The 15,970-nt window shown below is 44.0% G+C and overlaps 1 protein-coding gene across 1 annotated transcript in view; it reads left to right on the top strand.

Moving 5' to 3' along the window:
• The window catches only part of MAN1A2 (mannosidase alpha class 1A member 2), a 248,716-nt gene that overhangs the window by 158,356 nt on the left and 74,390 nt on the right, over positions 1-15,970 (top strand). Inside the window, exons 6-8 of the mRNA XM_019516076.1 lie at positions 612-706; positions 4,747-4,870; positions 5,261-5,354. Of these exons, the coding sequence (XP_019371621.1) occupies positions 612-706; positions 4,747-4,870; positions 5,261-5,354 (313 nt within the window). The remainder of the gene's footprint in view (positions 1-611; positions 707-4,746; positions 4,871-5,260; positions 5,355-15,970) is intronic.

The raw sequence follows: 15,970 nt of genomic DNA, 5'->3' as shown, positions 1-15,970 counted from the left end.
GAGAGAAATATTAGAGAGTCACTACTTATTGTTTATGATCAGTGAAGATGAATTTCAGGAATGGGTTAAATTGGAACTGTATATAGTGTGAGTATATTTAAAAAATATAAAAACTTTACCTGCCTATAGCATATATCATGGAAAAGGTGGGGAATCTCTAATGTTGAAATCTTTAATATTTCTATGCTAGTTTCTTCACACAAATACTGCCTTGCTTTTAGGCCCAACATATGTACTTGTAAAGATGGTTTCAGAAAGCATCTTGATATACTTGGTTTGAACTGTTTTTTCTTCATAGTCATCTTTAGTGGGAACCCAGAAAGATGATTATTATTATTATTATTATTATTAAGCCTAAAAGTTAGAAAGTGAAACTGACTGGTCATACTTCCATATTTAAATCTTAGTGAAATATGAGAAGTGAACAGAAAATAAATTTAGAATTGCTGAAAAGCAAATCAAATGTTAATATATTCCATTTTGATAATTTGCTCTTGTATTAATAGAACAAGAGGGGGAAATGTAAGTTTTACAGTGACAGCCTTTGTACTTTGTACCTCATTTAAGGAAACGTGTGTTTGTAACTGAGCAGCTCATCTTTCTATCTCCAGGTTTTCAAGATCAAAGCAGTGCAGCTGGCAGGAAAGCTGCTTCCTGCCTTCAACACACCCACAGGTATACCTTGGGCAATGGTGAATCTGAAAAGGTAACCAATTTTCTTTTGTAATATTTTAAACCAGAAGTCAGAGGCACAGTTCTATCTTCTCTAGGGAAGGGAAGTGAGGAAGGTGCAGTCAAATGGCATTTAACTGCCCTTTGGAATAAATTTATTAGGAGTCTAAAGTCTCTACCGAATCTACATTAAAAGTAACTGGCGTGTGTCTGTTCACTTAGCATAAGAAACATGTAGCCCATGTGCTTATTATACAGTGCTCTCTGTTGTCTTGGGACCTGTATTTACTGGGCCTTTAGTCACTGTAGACAGCATGTTAAAAATGAATATAGCTACAGACAACATAAATGTTATGGGTTTCATACGCTGTATGGGGTGTTCTTTTGTTGCATCAAGAAATTCAAATGCTATTAGTACTACTACTACATTTCTAAACAAAAAGTACATTCAGATGGAGCCTAGACTAGAGGTATTTTTAAATATGGTATTTACTCAAATACTTAATGATAAGATGACACCCCAACAATTAGATTCTGTATATGGAAAATGTACACATTTGCTAAAATTTTCCAGGTATACAACCTGATTATTGGAAGTATGCCTTGAATTTCTCCCCCACCTAAATCTTCAGCAGGGAAAAGAAATTTGGGGTGTCAGGTAGCCCCTTTGTTCTTTGTTTCTCCCCAACTTTCTCCCCTGGCAGCCTCTTTAATGTCAGACCCTGTTCTCCCTGAGCACAAGGAAATAACAGAGCAAAATTAACAACCTTGAAATTAAACATGGCTGTAGCAATTTGCATATAGTACCCATGCATTTAGTTCATCCAGAATTGATGCATATTACCTTTTTTTGAAACTGTTGCAAGTTTTAGCACAGGCACTCCATAAATACACTTTTGGGCAGAACTTTGGCATCTACTTACATATAGTACAAACTATACATGGTATTAGTCCAAAGCCAAAAGATCATAATTTATCACATACCAGTAGTTCATTGGGCTGGACCCCACCAGTCAACAGCATTTTGAGCCATGGTGATCCTACAGCTCAGTGTGTGTGTGTGTGTGTGTGTGTGTGTGTACTCCAGATACCAGGCACAAAAAATCCATGTTCTAATTAGCCCCCATTCATGACTCGAACTGGGTATTCTGTACTAGTCCAACCATTCCGAGGCAGTGTAAGGGATCCTGAATCTGGGGTTCTACCAGATCCTCAAGACCCCCCTTAAAAAGGCAGGTTAAGCATCTGCTGAGAGAGTGGCTGCACCTGCCACTCCAGGCTAGCAAAGAGATCCTGCATGTCCCTTGCTGGCAGGGAGGTGCCAGCATCCCTTGTGTGGGTGATCTCTGCGATGTTGTGGTGGTCACTCATGCCTTCTGTTTCCTGATCTGCCCAGACAAGATGGTAAGTAGCATCACCACCAGTGTCCTGAGGGAGATGGCCCACAGAAGAATCACCAGACAGCCCACTGACAGATACCTGGCCACCTTTCTGAACAGTTTACTGGATGGTGAGTTCAGCTAAGATGGCAGGTTCTTTGTCTCATTGTGGAGTCAAACCTATAATGCCACTTACCACCTCAGGAAGTGCATAGGCAGCACCTGAACCAGGTCCAAAGAGTGCCAGGAGCTGGGAGTCTCGTTGCTCCCAGCCCCCAATGCCAGTTGCATCACCATGACCCCCCACCTGAGGATCTGCCTGGAGAGGTTCCTGAAGGATGCTGTCTGAGCCAAGTATGCTGGCAACCTGAGGGCAAAACCTGAAGAGAGCTGCCAGAGATATGAATCGGAGACCCTCCCAAAGTGTGGCAGGTCTGCCACAATGCCATCCAGGACTGGCTGATGAAGGCCATCCTGGCTTCAGCTGGAACCGTGTCCGTCAACCACAGTGTCCAAGGCTGCCAGATCAAGTTATACATCCACGTAGTCATGGCCAATGAAGAGAACAAGTGCATCATGATGATAGATGTCACCATCCCATTTGTCTGTGAGTGGAAGCTGATGATGCATCAGCTGCTGGTGGACATTTTGAGGAGCCAGGAATACAAGGTGGTGGTTGAGATGCTGATTGTCAGGGCCCTTGGAGCATGGAGCCCAGAAGTGAGACTGCCCTATGTGTCTGAGTATCCCATAGCTGTATGGAACACATCATGTGCGAGTGCCAGTATGCAGACACCTCAGTGGACCGTTGCTTGGAAGCACCCAGAAATGATTGTCTGACTGTCCCCTCCAATGGATTGTGACTGAAAACACTTACAGCTGGACTCTCCCCAACCCCTACAATTGTTCTCTGAATCCTGTTACTTGTATCTGTGCCTGCCCTTTAAAACCCCTGACTTTTGTAACAAGGAGGCTTCTCTGTGTAGGACTCTTTGTATCTTTTCTTTGTAAGGGTCATGCCCAAAACTGCATATTTCCTCCCTCCCTCCCCAGGCTAAGTAGGCTACATTCTTACTATGTAACTTAGTTGTGTCCTCCCCCAACCCACTCTGTACTATGTAGCCACAGTCCTCCAGGTCCTTGTATTTTCTTCTACCCCATCAACTATGTAAATCTTTTTTTAAAATTTATTAATAACGGTGCATTTTTGGCACCAAGGGAAGGGTGTCAGGCCTGGCTCTGGCCCTCCCAGTGCCGGCCAGGTATTGCAGTGCAGTACCTCCGGCCCAGTGCCAGTTCCATGCCACCTTTTTTTAGGCCCTTAAAAAAAAAAACAAAAAACAAAAAAAAGTACCATCAATATGTTTGTCTAACATGGGCCGTGTTTTTTTTTTTTTTTTAATTGGTTTCCATTACTAAGCATAGCTGCTTCTGGTAGCAACATAATGATAGACATTGTATTTAGTGAGAGTTCCTTGTATGTGATTATCAGGGATCCGGGTTTTCCGTTTTCCATGGAAAAATGAAAAAAACCAATGGGTTTTCCATTTTAACAGAGAAAAATGTGGATTTTTCATTTTACTGGAGAAACATTCATATTTTCCACTTTTGCAAAGAGCTGTCTGTAGGCTGGCAGATTTCCAGCCTGCAAGGAGCGGAGGAGAGCAGGAGGAGGGCAGTCAAGTAGGGGGGCAGCATGTTGCCCATGTGTGCTCATGTATGCACATGGCTACCAGGGAGCCTAGTAAGTCTTGATGTGGGGGGGGAGAGGAGGGGAAGGGCTCCTGAGCAGGGCTGGGGCTGCTGCCCAACCAGATGATGCATGGGACTTGTGGCCTGGGGCTGGAATGTGTGGTTGCAGGGCCCAGTTGGGGAGCAGGACAGAGCTGCAGGTAGCTCCTTTTGGGGTGGGGGGAGCTGTCTAGACCTTAACCATTTTGAATTTCTTTAGCTTTAATTCTGTTTTTTAGGTTTTATGTTTATGTTCTTGTCATCAAAAAGAAAAGGAACAGCAGATTTCATGCAACTAAGATATTCTGTATCTTTGTTATACTGTGATTGCCACTTATTTGTGTACAGTAAAAATGTATCATGTGCCAATGGGGGTGGGGTAAATTTAAAACAACTCCCCCCCCCCAGAGTGAGTGAGTTCTGTACGTGGAAAAATTGTAACAAATTTCTAATTTTCCAAGTATAGAATCTAATTATTGGGACGATGTCTTAAATTCAAAGTTGTCTTGGATTTGGGTAAATAGGGTATCATTTCTCTTCCTTCCTTTTCCCCAGTATGGGTTTGATCTGCTGTGGGAAACTCAGCTGAGGAAGCAAAGAACTGACACCTGCAGTTAAATGTAATAAATACAGAGAGATTAGAATTGGATATTATAAAAATCATATGGAGAGCCTCTTTATTTCAAGGTGTAGTGGAGATATTTTATTGCCTAGTTAAGCAATACTCAATACTTTATCAGGTTATAAAGTGTTTTTTCAAAGAAATCCCATCATTCTAGGTGTGGTATGATACCAATTTGCTGTAAACTTACTAATAGGTTGTCTAAATTCATGAGATTTACTGCACATGATTTGAATTCTAATGATGCCCTTTTGTGTCCTGTCCTGTTGATTCTCCCCTCCCCCCCGCCCATTCACACACTTCCCCTTCTCTGCTCTTCCTTTTATATTCACTGGAACACAGTGGTGTAGGTCGAAACTGGGGCTGGGCTTCTGCAGGCAGCAGCATCCTGGCTGAGTTTGGTACTCTTCACATGGAATTTGTCCACCTCAGCTACCTGACTGGGGATCCTGTCTATTACAACAAGGTTAGTCTGCTTGCATTCTAGTCTTGTAAAAAGACTTGAGCTGTATACTGTATGTTTGCACAGGAATATGTTGCATTCTGTTACCATTTTTCCAGTAACAGGCAAATAATTTTAGTATTTGAATTTGCACTGCCAAAATGCTTTAAATTAAAAATAAGTGGGGGTTGTTTTATTATTCCCTAAACACACATTTTAAGAAATCATACTTGTGGTGTCGATCTAAGTGAATAGCTACTGAACAAAAGTGCCCAATTTACGAATGGCTCTGAGGGATCCTATTTAATTAAATTATGAGTATTTATTATTAAAGAAGAAAGATGACATTTAAATGAACATTGAGTGCAGCTGGAAGTCACTTGGGCTGATTCTGATTGTTTTCCTTTAATTTAGGTCATGCACATTCGGAAGCTACTTCAAAAAATGGATCGTCCCAATGGGCTTTATCCAAATTATTTAAACCCAAGGACTGGACGGTGGGGTCAACGTGAGTACTTATTGCATTTATTTGTAATTTAAAGGTTTTTTTTCTTAGAATCTTTTAAATTTGCTATTTGGAATGGTAAAGAAACATTATAATTTAGTTTTGCAGAGATTACACAGCATCATTTGTGTATTTGAACTGTAGGAAGATTTCCAGGACTTTAAAACAGTTCTAGTAAATATCTTCATGGATGATTGCTGATCTTGATCTGTATTGAACATTTTATATGAATGAGCCGCTGTCCGTGGAACTTAGCGTCTGTCCCTTACTTGCATGCATCAGAAATGTTTTCAGTAATAAGTATCAGAATAGAATTCATTTCCTTTTCTTTTCTGTTTTCGTGTGTGAGAAATACTAACATATCTTTCCATAAGTCAGCTGGTAAGTAGGTGTCCTAAATTTTGAGTCCTATTTGTACAACTAGTTATAATGTATTGTATTGGTGATGGACTAGTGGGACTTAACTTTTAAATGACTTCTAATTTCTGTTCCGTGTCATATGTAAAATGGGTTGGTGAATCTCAGTTTAGTTCCAATGGATAGGTATGCACATCACAAAAATACCTTTGGAAAAGATTATTATCAGTGGCGTCTTTACTAGCAATGTCAGCAGAGAGGTCAGGTATTGACAGGCCATATAGATGGGCATGATTCTGATGAAGTGGTTCCTTCAGGACAAGTAAGTCAATTATACTGGTACCTGTACTTGTTCTGTGGGTAGATAGAGTTCTTTTTCTGGAAGACTGTCAATCTAGTACAGGGGTGGGCAAAATATGGCCTGCCAGGCCATTCTTAGGGGCCCATGGGGCCCCTGAAGCACTTAGAAAATATTTATCTGCTCCTGGCTGCCTGTCAAAGGTGACAAGAGACAGGGGCAGTAGGGCCCAGGGGGAGCCTCAGCAGGAATGCAGCAGCCCAGCCCTGCCCCACCACCAGCCATTTCCCTGACTTCCTGCCCACATACTGCTCCAGCACCACGTGGCTTTCAGCTGCATCCCTGTATGGTAGGAGCACAGAACTGTACCAGTACCCTGGGGGGTGTGTGCGCGCGCGTGTGTGTGTGTGGGGACGAAGGGACTAGGGGCGGGGAGGAGTGAGTGAGTGTTTGTAGGGTAAGTCCCACGTGCACACCCCACCATACACATGCACCCACACCCTCTCACACACCCAAGCCACCCTTTCCCCCACACTCCACATATCCACACGCACACCGACATGCTCCCATGTCCCTTCCCTCCCCCCTCCCCTTCCACCACAACAGACTTACCATTTGGGCACTGCTCTTCAAGCTGCTGGGCTGGTATTGGAAATCAGGTTGGAATTGACCGATATGCCTCCTTAAATTGGCTATCGGTATCAGCCCCAAAAATCTCTATCAGTGCTCCCCTAAGTCGATCATTCCAACAGATTTGGACCAACACCAGTTAAGTCTCTGACCTACAGACCAACCAGAGATTTTCCTATTAGTGTTTTCCCTTTCCTTCCCAGCTTTGCATTTATCCTATGGTTCCCTTGACTTACTCAAGCCTGCACTTTAGGAACCTGTAGAAGCAGCTGAATTTGGGAGGACAAGGGAGCTAAAAGCTTACCTTCCTCTGTTTAATGAACCTTGCCCATTTAGAAACATTTGCACTTCCATTTCATCATAAGGGACCAGCCATTCGTTGCATAATAGTGCACAAACTCTTAACCCTATTGCCTCCTTTAGGTCAGTATATCCTATATTAAGTATATTCTCAAAATTCTTCTTTTGAGTCTTGAAAATCACTGTATAAGACGACCCTGAATATAAAACCAACCGTCCAATAATTAGGTGGAACATTTATAAATTGGTGATAATCTTCCAGGTATAGAATCTAATAATTGGAAGTTTTCCTTGAATACAGCTTCTTTCCACTGCTACATAATCGCAGCATAGATTACATGTACACCCAGTGTAAGGCACCTTAAAATGGCAAATGATACATAAAAATGCTCTCAGTATAATATAGAACATTTTTGCTGCTGGTAGGTATAGTGCCTTAAATATTAAATGTAATATATGCCGAGGGCTGACTGTCGGTTTTGGGGTTGGGACTGTACCAGGCTCTGGATATTGCCCCAACATAGTTCCAGCCCTGAGACTGACAATCAGCTGATCGTTGGCTGTGGCCCAAGACTGTCAGTGGGCTGGGGATAAGCCAAAATGCTTCTCCTGCTAGGGACTTTAAATCATATGCCTGGCAGTTCTGGCCAGGCTGCCAGCTGCAGGAGATAGAGGCTGTCGGTGGGGTTTAAAGTCCCCAGCAGAGGGAGCTCTTTCGATCCTCCTGCTAGAAGCCTCTGATCTGTTGCATCTGATATTCCAGCCGCAGCTGCTAGGCATGAGTTTTCAGTATTTTTCCTGGGGCTTTACTGGGGACTTCTCAGACAGTCTATTTGACCCCATTATGTACCGACTGAGGCAGGCGTCAGCAACCCCTGGCATGCATGCTGAGCATATAGCACTCAAAGTCATTTTGCTGGGCACATGACCGCCAACCCAGGCTGCTCCAAGCAGGCAGCTGGGAGGCTACAAGCCTTGCTGCAAGCAGACTGGGTTCTATGGGCTGGCTGCACCCGGGAGGCTACAAACAGCTCCGACATGTCAGCACTCCAGCACCTTCCAAGGTAGATGTTGTGGTTTTTTCAGCACTCCAGCCAAAAAATGTTGCCTACCTCTGGATTAAAGTATTGGCAGATGAACTCTTTAGTGCATGCTTAAAAGGGGCCATTTATTTACTCTGCCAGCAGCTCTGCTATAACTGCCTGCGGGGACACTGTAGGTGAAAGCATAAACCACTGTAGTTGGGTATTCTTTCATTGAGTCTTCCGAAGCCTCTTAGAACTGCCACCCAGAGCTTGAGTCATACTGTTGTAAAAGGTTATTCCTTTGTGTGTAGATCTGATACACAGTAGGATAGGGCAGTATTGCAACCTCACTTTACCTAGATCTTTGCCCCACCATCCAGGGGGAATAATAGTATTCTCCCAACTCCTAAGAAAGCCAAAAAGGAAATAGTTACTTACATATAAGCAGAGTTTGAGGTGTGGGTTCTATACGTTCACACTCCCTGCCTGCCTTTCTCTACTTCCTTAGTCCTGATTTCATTTTTGAATGTAGAAGGCAATGAGTGTGTCCAGGACGCCTTTCTCAGTACTGGCTGCTAATGTTCTGAGCCACAAGGGCACAGGCAAGAGGTGTGAGGGGTCTTGAATGGGGACCGCTACTGAAAGTTTCCAGCAGTCAAAGATGCCTAATCAATATAACTCAAAAGTGTAAATGCACAGAAAACAATGTTAAGACCTCGAGTTACAGGAAAGTGACCCTTGTTTTTTCATATTTTATTTTTAAATGACAGTTGGACTTTCAGGATGAGGATGGTGGCAGACCAAAGGAAATGAACAGAGATCTAAAGAATGGAAATTAGTGAATTAGGGCAGGAGTTGTCAACCAAGGGAACGTGTACCCCTGGGGGTACTTGAGAAGGCTCTAAGGGGGTACGCATGGGCAGGCAGGGATGGAGCATCACGCACGATCCTGTGCTGCTGTGCAGGCGCCTCCTGCCCAGCCAGACGCAGGGGGTGGGGGAAGCTCGCACACTGTGACTGCTACCACTCCACGTCCAGCTGTGTTTATTACTAACTGCTTTCACTCAAGATAATCTTAGCTGTTTTTTGTAACCATAGCACCATATCATATTTTAAAGTAAAAGTATATTTTAAATAAACTGGATCACTTAATATAGTATCCAGGAGTATAGGCTTAAATATAAAAATTGGGAGTGAAAAAAAAATGTTACTGTGCACCTCTTCCAATCCCATTGAAAGGACTGCATGCCTAAAAATATTCTGTAAATCAATAAAATGTGACCTCTAGCATATTGACAATGCTTTTTTTCTTCCTTTCTAGATTTGTCTAGCTGGAAATAAACCTGCATTAAGAAGTTATTATGAAACGCTTTTCACTTATTTGATAGGAGAGGCAAGATTTTTTTGGTGATATCTCTCTCTCAGTAGACCAACTGCATAGTTGTGATAAAATTAGACAAGCTTTTGAATGCAACCCATTCTTCCTCAGGTCTGGGGATGAAGGCAAGCACAGGATTTGTTAAGAAAAGTGGGGAGAGCTGTGAAATTCGAGGGGGGGGAGAAATTCCCAGGGGTAGCAGACAAGCAATTAGTAGAAGAAAAGAAGCTTGATTACTGGGAGATCCAGATATATCAAAAGGGCAGAGGTTATTAGACTTTCAGAGGTAGATTATAGCATGTCAGAATCAATATTGGCATTCAGTCCTTGGTTTCCAGTGTCCTAGTTCCTAGCTTCCTGAATTTTTGTTCCTAAAATTGCCTTTTAAAGGTGTTTACTAGATTTCCCTTTAGCACAAAGATACTGAGGTCAGAAAGGGAGTGGTTGTTCTGCGAAAAATGTGCTGTATGACGTATGTGTATCTCTGTCCTTTATTTTTTTCTGTGAGTTCATTCTGGTGGGTAGTTGCTGTTCACATAGTTCCCATGAGGCATTATGCATTGGATCAGGTATATGCCTTTCCCAAATGTGATGTTTTAACAATGTGTCAGTTACAGAACTGGGTTAAATAGTATTTGTAAAACATAATGTATAAACACATTTGATTCCTTTAAAGTTTGCAAAATATCTGTGAACAACTTGATAATATTTTTTTGCAACAGGCTAAAGGAAAACATTTGGGCAGTAGCCAGTTGCAGCATATATCACTGGATAATCCCTAAACACAGCTAGTATATAACTCATAAGATCAGTCTTTTATTCCATCAATAATTCAAAAGATACGACTGCCTCTGATTTAGTAGAATGATGTACAAGACAAGTAGAATTAGCTGTGCTTGAAAATTTTCCAATGAAATATTTTCCTGTGAAAAAGGTAGTTTTCAATGAAGCTTTTTTCCAAGTAAAATATTTCAGTAAAATTTTCTCTCAAGAAAATAAAAACAAAACGTTTTAGTTTGGGACAACATAAATCACTGCACCCATTTGAACCACAGCTTAGTCTCAGGAAGAAAAAGTGCACCAGAAAATGTGTAGTCTTTCTGGGCATTGGTAGCAGGGCAACATGGGAGCTGGACATCGCTACTAGTGCTGCTCCCCTATTTAGCAAGCCCCTTCCTGCTGAAACCCTGGAGACATTTGTAGGGGAGGGGACTTGGGCTCCTCTGTGCCACGGCACTGCTTCTTCTCTTGTGGAACCCTGAGTTCTCCTTCAAGTGCTTTTTTTCTCATATGCACATCCTCACTAGGAGTAAACAAGTGCCTCAAGCACTCAAGCTCAGAGATATTTAAGCCCTAGTAGTACTCATACTGCATGCCCTAATTCCATCTCTCATACTGTACTACAGGGCTACAAATGGTAGTCTTCACTTCCTGCCCTTCAGCTGCTTGGCTGGCTTAATATGGAACACTCTCTTTTCTTTTGGCACATGCTTCTTGAAGCCTGCAGACCTCTCAGAGCCCTTCTTTTGAGGGGCTATTTTTTGTTACTGCCTTTCTTTTTCTCTTCCTTTCTTTTGTTTTTGTTTTTTCCCCTAAAAAAAAAAAAAAAAAAAAGAGAGAGAGAGCGAGAGCAATGTAGGGTCTGTCCTGTCTTGCCTAATACCTTCTCTCTTCTCCCAGGCATGTTTTTTGTCTGCACTGTGTGGCATCACCATTTTATAGACTATCTTCCCATTCTTTAACAGTGGACCTTCCTTTGCTTCTGGGTGAAAAGGGGAAAAAAACCATAGACTCTGCTTCAGGTTCACCTGATTACTGTTGTTTCTTCTCTAGAATCCTGGAACGTTATGTTTTTTCTGCCTGTGACAGTGCTGTGCCTTCATCTTATTGACTTGCAAAATGCCTGTGCAAGCTAGGTAAATCCTGCATACCTCCTTCAGATCCCCTGCCTTTTATCCAGGAAGGAGGGCAAGACTTGCCTGTCACCCATACATAGGCTTATTTAAGAGTGACGCACAAATGAGCCTGGTAGAATATTGACTTATTTTGAAAGAATCCATGACAGATGTCGCCTTTATGCCTCCATAAAAATGTTTATGGTGGCAAAAAGTGAAAACAAACAGATGTCCATACTTTTTGTCTTGTCACAAATCCTCAAATCTTTGGCTGCAACAGAAGGTAGTAATAAATGGGGCTGGTTTATAGAGGCCCACATCTGTTTGCCTAGGGTGGAAGAGGTTGGGCACCATGAAGCTGTCTGGGCTCTCCAGCCTTCCTGGGGTATGGGCCTTTCAGGTTTGAGGGGCCTGATTCTGTACGCCCCAGGAATTCCCAGGCAGGAATAGTCTCCTAAAGCCTTGGGAGTACCTGCCTCACTTTCCCCATTTACCAAGGAACACGTATCTGGCAGCAGTATGGAGCATGGGCTACAAACGCAGAGGGGGACTTGTGATAAAATCCCCCCCCCTTGAAAAAAAATCCCTTAATTTGTTGAAGAGGATCATTGCAGGTGGGGGTTTTTGTTTTTGTTTTTTTTTGGAGGAAAAATACCCTATTATTTGGTAATGGTAAAAATTAAAAAAAAAAAAAAAAAAAGTAAACTAATGTATCCCCAATGAGGATCCAGAGAAATGTTGCTAAGTCTTGTAATTTAGTCATTACTTTTGTGGTATTTGATGCTTTTCTTAAAGCACCAGCTCTTGGTTTGTGTGATTATGAGAACCTCAGTGTCTGTAAAAAGAAAAAGTAGTTTCTAGTCCATGTGGTGGTGGAGATTTGAAAACGTGACCTGAGTATAGTTTGATGATTCAAAACTAGAAGGCAAATGAAATAAATACAATATTACTTGACTTTTTTTTTTAATGACCTGAGTTTTGACAATACTGCCTAAGGGATAGTGAGAGAGAAAAAAAAGAAATAAAGCAGGGGTTGGCAACTCCCTGGCACGTGTGCTGAGCAGGCATGTGAGGTAATTTTGCTTGGCATGCCACCAACCCCGGCTCTGGGTAGCTGCTGCGAACCACAGAGCCCAGGCTGCTCCCAACAGGTGGCTGGGAAGCTGCAAGCCCTGCTGCAAGCAGCCCAGGCTCCATGGTTGGCAGCAGCTACCCAGAGCCGGGGCTGGGTGCAGCAGGCAGGCTGCAAATAGCTGTGCTGGGTTCCGGCATCAGCTGTGTACTGGTGCATGCACGGGCACCTGGGAGCGGGCAGTGGGAGGGGCCTGAGGCAGCGCAAGCCCAGTCTCTCCCCCGCTTCCGGCACAGTGGTGATGGTGGGGCTCTGGAGCCCAGCACAGCTGTTTGTAGTTAGCCTAGGCTCTAGGCAGCTGCAAACAGCTGTGTGGGCTCTACAGCTCTGGCATCAGGTCCATGCTGGCGGTGACTGCACGTGCACCTCAGAGTGGACAGCAGGAGGGCTGTGCTGCCTCAGGGCCAGGTCCTATCCCCACTGTCAGCTCCAAGGTGTGCGTGCAGTCACCGCCAGCAAGGAGCTGATGCTGGAGCTGTGGAGCCCGGCACAGCTGTCTGCAGCCTGCCTTCTGCTTGCGGAAGTGGCCCAGAGCCCAGGCAGGCTACAAGCAGCTGTTCCAGGCTCTGGAGCCCAGTCATCGGCTGTGCTGGTAGCAGGGGAAGGGCCAAGGTTAGAATCATAGAAGTAGGGTTGGAAGGGACCTTGTAGATCTTCAAGTCCGACCCCCCGCCTGGGCGGGAGAAAAACTGGACTTAAATGAGTCCAGCCAGGTAGGCATCAAGCCTCTTCTTAAAGATCCCCAGATCAGGTTGTGCTGCCTCAGGCCTCCCACCCCCGGTCTGTTCTGAGGCTCCCATGTAGCTGTTTGCAGGCTCCCAGCTGCAGCCAGCCCCAGCTCTGGGTAGCTGCTGCCAACTACAGAGCCCGGGCTGCTTGCAGCTGAGCCTGCCTGATTCCCACCCGCTTCAAGCCCAGCATTGGCTCAGCCCCCCTACTAGGATGAGGCTGGCATGCCCCTTGTCAAGAGCACTGCACCTTTGTGGGCTTAGCTGTGTGGAATGGGTGGGTGGTTGGGCTGATGGGCAGGCTCTGAGCCGGGGCCTTGGCTGGCTGGCTCCCAGGGAAGCCCAGGGGCTCTGGCAGGCCTAAGGCATTGTTGGGTCAGACTTTGTCCAGTGGCCTAGGAGCCCAGTTCTGTGCAGCCATGCATCTGGTTCTGTGTGCACACATGTCTGGTTCTGGATGTGTGAGTGCACGCGTCTGTTCTGGTTCTCTGTGTTTGTGCACATGTGGTTCTGTGTGTGTGTGTGCGTACGTCGTTCTTCGTGTGCCTGGTTCTCGTTCTGCTCTCCTTTCTTTCCTCTCTCTTCTTTCTCTTTCCCTCTCTACTCTTTCTCTTATTTTTCTCTCTCTCTCTCACTGCAACATGCTTAACAAAAAAAGTACACAACAGCAAAGGCAACATTTATGATGATTAAATATACTAATATGCAGTGCGTCCTGCCATATACTGCTGCCCTCCCCCCCAATTTTGTTTTTCTGGCATGCCAGTACTCTGGCACCTTCCGAGGTAGACACTGTGGGTTTTTTTGGCATTGCAGCCAAAAAATGTTGCCTACCCCTGAAATAAAACATTGACTTTGACTTTTATGTGCCAGGTGTGTGAAGGGGAGTCTAGAGACCTTTTTCTGCCTGTCCTCCTTGTTTTCAGTGACCCACTAAGAAGGGTCAATGGAAGTAAGGCAGTGGAGACCTGGGGTAGCAAAAGAAGTAGAACCACTAGAACACAGGAAGTAGGAGTAGAATAGGAAGACTGCCTGGGGCTCCTCTGTTCCTTTTGCTGTCCAAGCCCTAAAAGCATCTCTTTTTTTTTTTTTGTTCCATTGAGGAAGGGCAAAAAGACCATCTTAAATTACTGAAAAATGTTTTGTAGTAAGCTGTACAAAACTGGCAGTGGATGCATCTCTGTACTTTTATCACAGAAGCACCATTTTCCCAATCTACAGGAAGCCTAAATACTCGGAGGGGTTCTGGTCTGAGTTACCACCGTTGAGAGCTAGAGTCAGCTGGTAATTTTGAGGAATGGTAGACCCTAAGGGCCTTTTTGGTTTAAAGAGATCATAGGGGTTGGGAAAGCAACTGTCTTTATCAAGGTGGCTAGGGGGCAGCAGCTGATATCGCAGTTATGAGTTGAATGTCTGGGTGTGATGCTTCCTTCTGTCTTCAAGGTCTTGACACTCCAGCAGAGGCCTGTGGTTGAAGCTTACTGACCCCAGTGATTGTGGCAGAAGGTGGTTGTCTCCAGATGCCTGTACTTTTTGCTTGCAAGTGCATATCAGGATTGCATATTGGGGAGCATACATTTTACAGTCAGTTTAAAAAAAAAAAAAAAGGTTGGGGATGGTGGGCTAAAGACATCTATCTGTAAAGTTTGTTACAAAACAAACAAGCAAACAAAAAAAAAACTAAGCAACTGGGAGCTTGACTGACTTCCCGTCTCTGAACAAGCCTGATTGTTGGACAGACAGAGAAGAGCAGTGCCACCTAGTGTCTGAGCAGGAGTGCAGCACCCTGCAGGGAACATTCTCTCAGGGCTTAGTAGCCACATAACCCTTCCTCCCAACCCCTAAGCCATGTGCTGCTGTTACATCCTGTGGGCTGCCTGTAACACTGCTAGGTTGTAGATAGGCAACCAGTAGTCCTCCTTTGGGGGTCTGTATCAGGAAGTTGTGGGGAGCTGGTGGGAGTAAGGCTTGTGGGATTGTGCTGAGGGGAAAGTGTTATGGTCAGGGCATCAGGGTATAGGGGTGAGTGGGGGATCTATGCGGTACAGGCAGCATGGTGTAAAGCTATTGCTGCAGCCAAGCAGGGTTGCAAACTGAAGAATTTTTTTTAACTGATAATCTACAAACTTAACTTTTTTTTTTTACTATGGTTCATGTTAAATCCCTAAATTTGAGCCTAGCTCTTGTTTGGGGCCTAAAAGAAGGATTTTGCGTTCACATTCTGTAAAATTATATGTCAGTAAGAAAGCTTGGTAAAAAGTTTGCAGATTATCAATTTTAAAGAAAGTATTAGGTTTGGCAACCCTGGTGCGTATGACCAGTATATTCATGATGAATGTGGCTTCTGATGTGAAGCAGCTCTCGTAACAAGTCACAGTGACAAGGATGTATTTATTTTAGGAGATCTATTTTTTGTTGGTCTAATGGTATGGGCACATATAATAGTATGGTTTAAATATGATTTAAACCTGAAGTGAACAGGCATACAAGCCTGTTAAACCCATTTAAAGTGCTCTGCAATGATTTAAAAGTGTGCCTGGAAAATCGAGTACTATTTTGAAGAAGTTTACTGTGAACTGGTTCACAGTGATGTGTGGATACCAAGCATGCTTTGCCATGGGTCTCGTCAGTCCTCCATGCATCTTGCACTGCATTGCTTCTCTTCCCCGTCCCATCTCGCATGCACCGCTGCAACTGGCCACTCTGATATTTGGTCAGAACTGTACAGCCCAGCCTTTTCCTTTTGTTGGTACTTTTTGTTATATTTGTGTGTTCCCTTCCACTGCTTGTTCAAGAAAAGCTGTCTTTTCAACAATCAGCTAACAACCTTTTTCTAACAAGCTAACTCCCTTTCAACTCATTGGGAACTAAAAAGT

The sequence above is a fragment of the Gavialis gangeticus genome, unplaced genomic scaffold, assembly GCF_001723915.1.
Source record: "Gavialis gangeticus isolate Ggan-Ray unplaced genomic scaffold, GavGan_comp1, whole genome shotgun sequence".
NCBI lineage: Eukaryota > Metazoa > Chordata > Crocodylia > Gavialidae > Gavialis > Gavialis gangeticus.
This window is presented reverse-complemented; position numbering and strand designations above follow the sequence as displayed.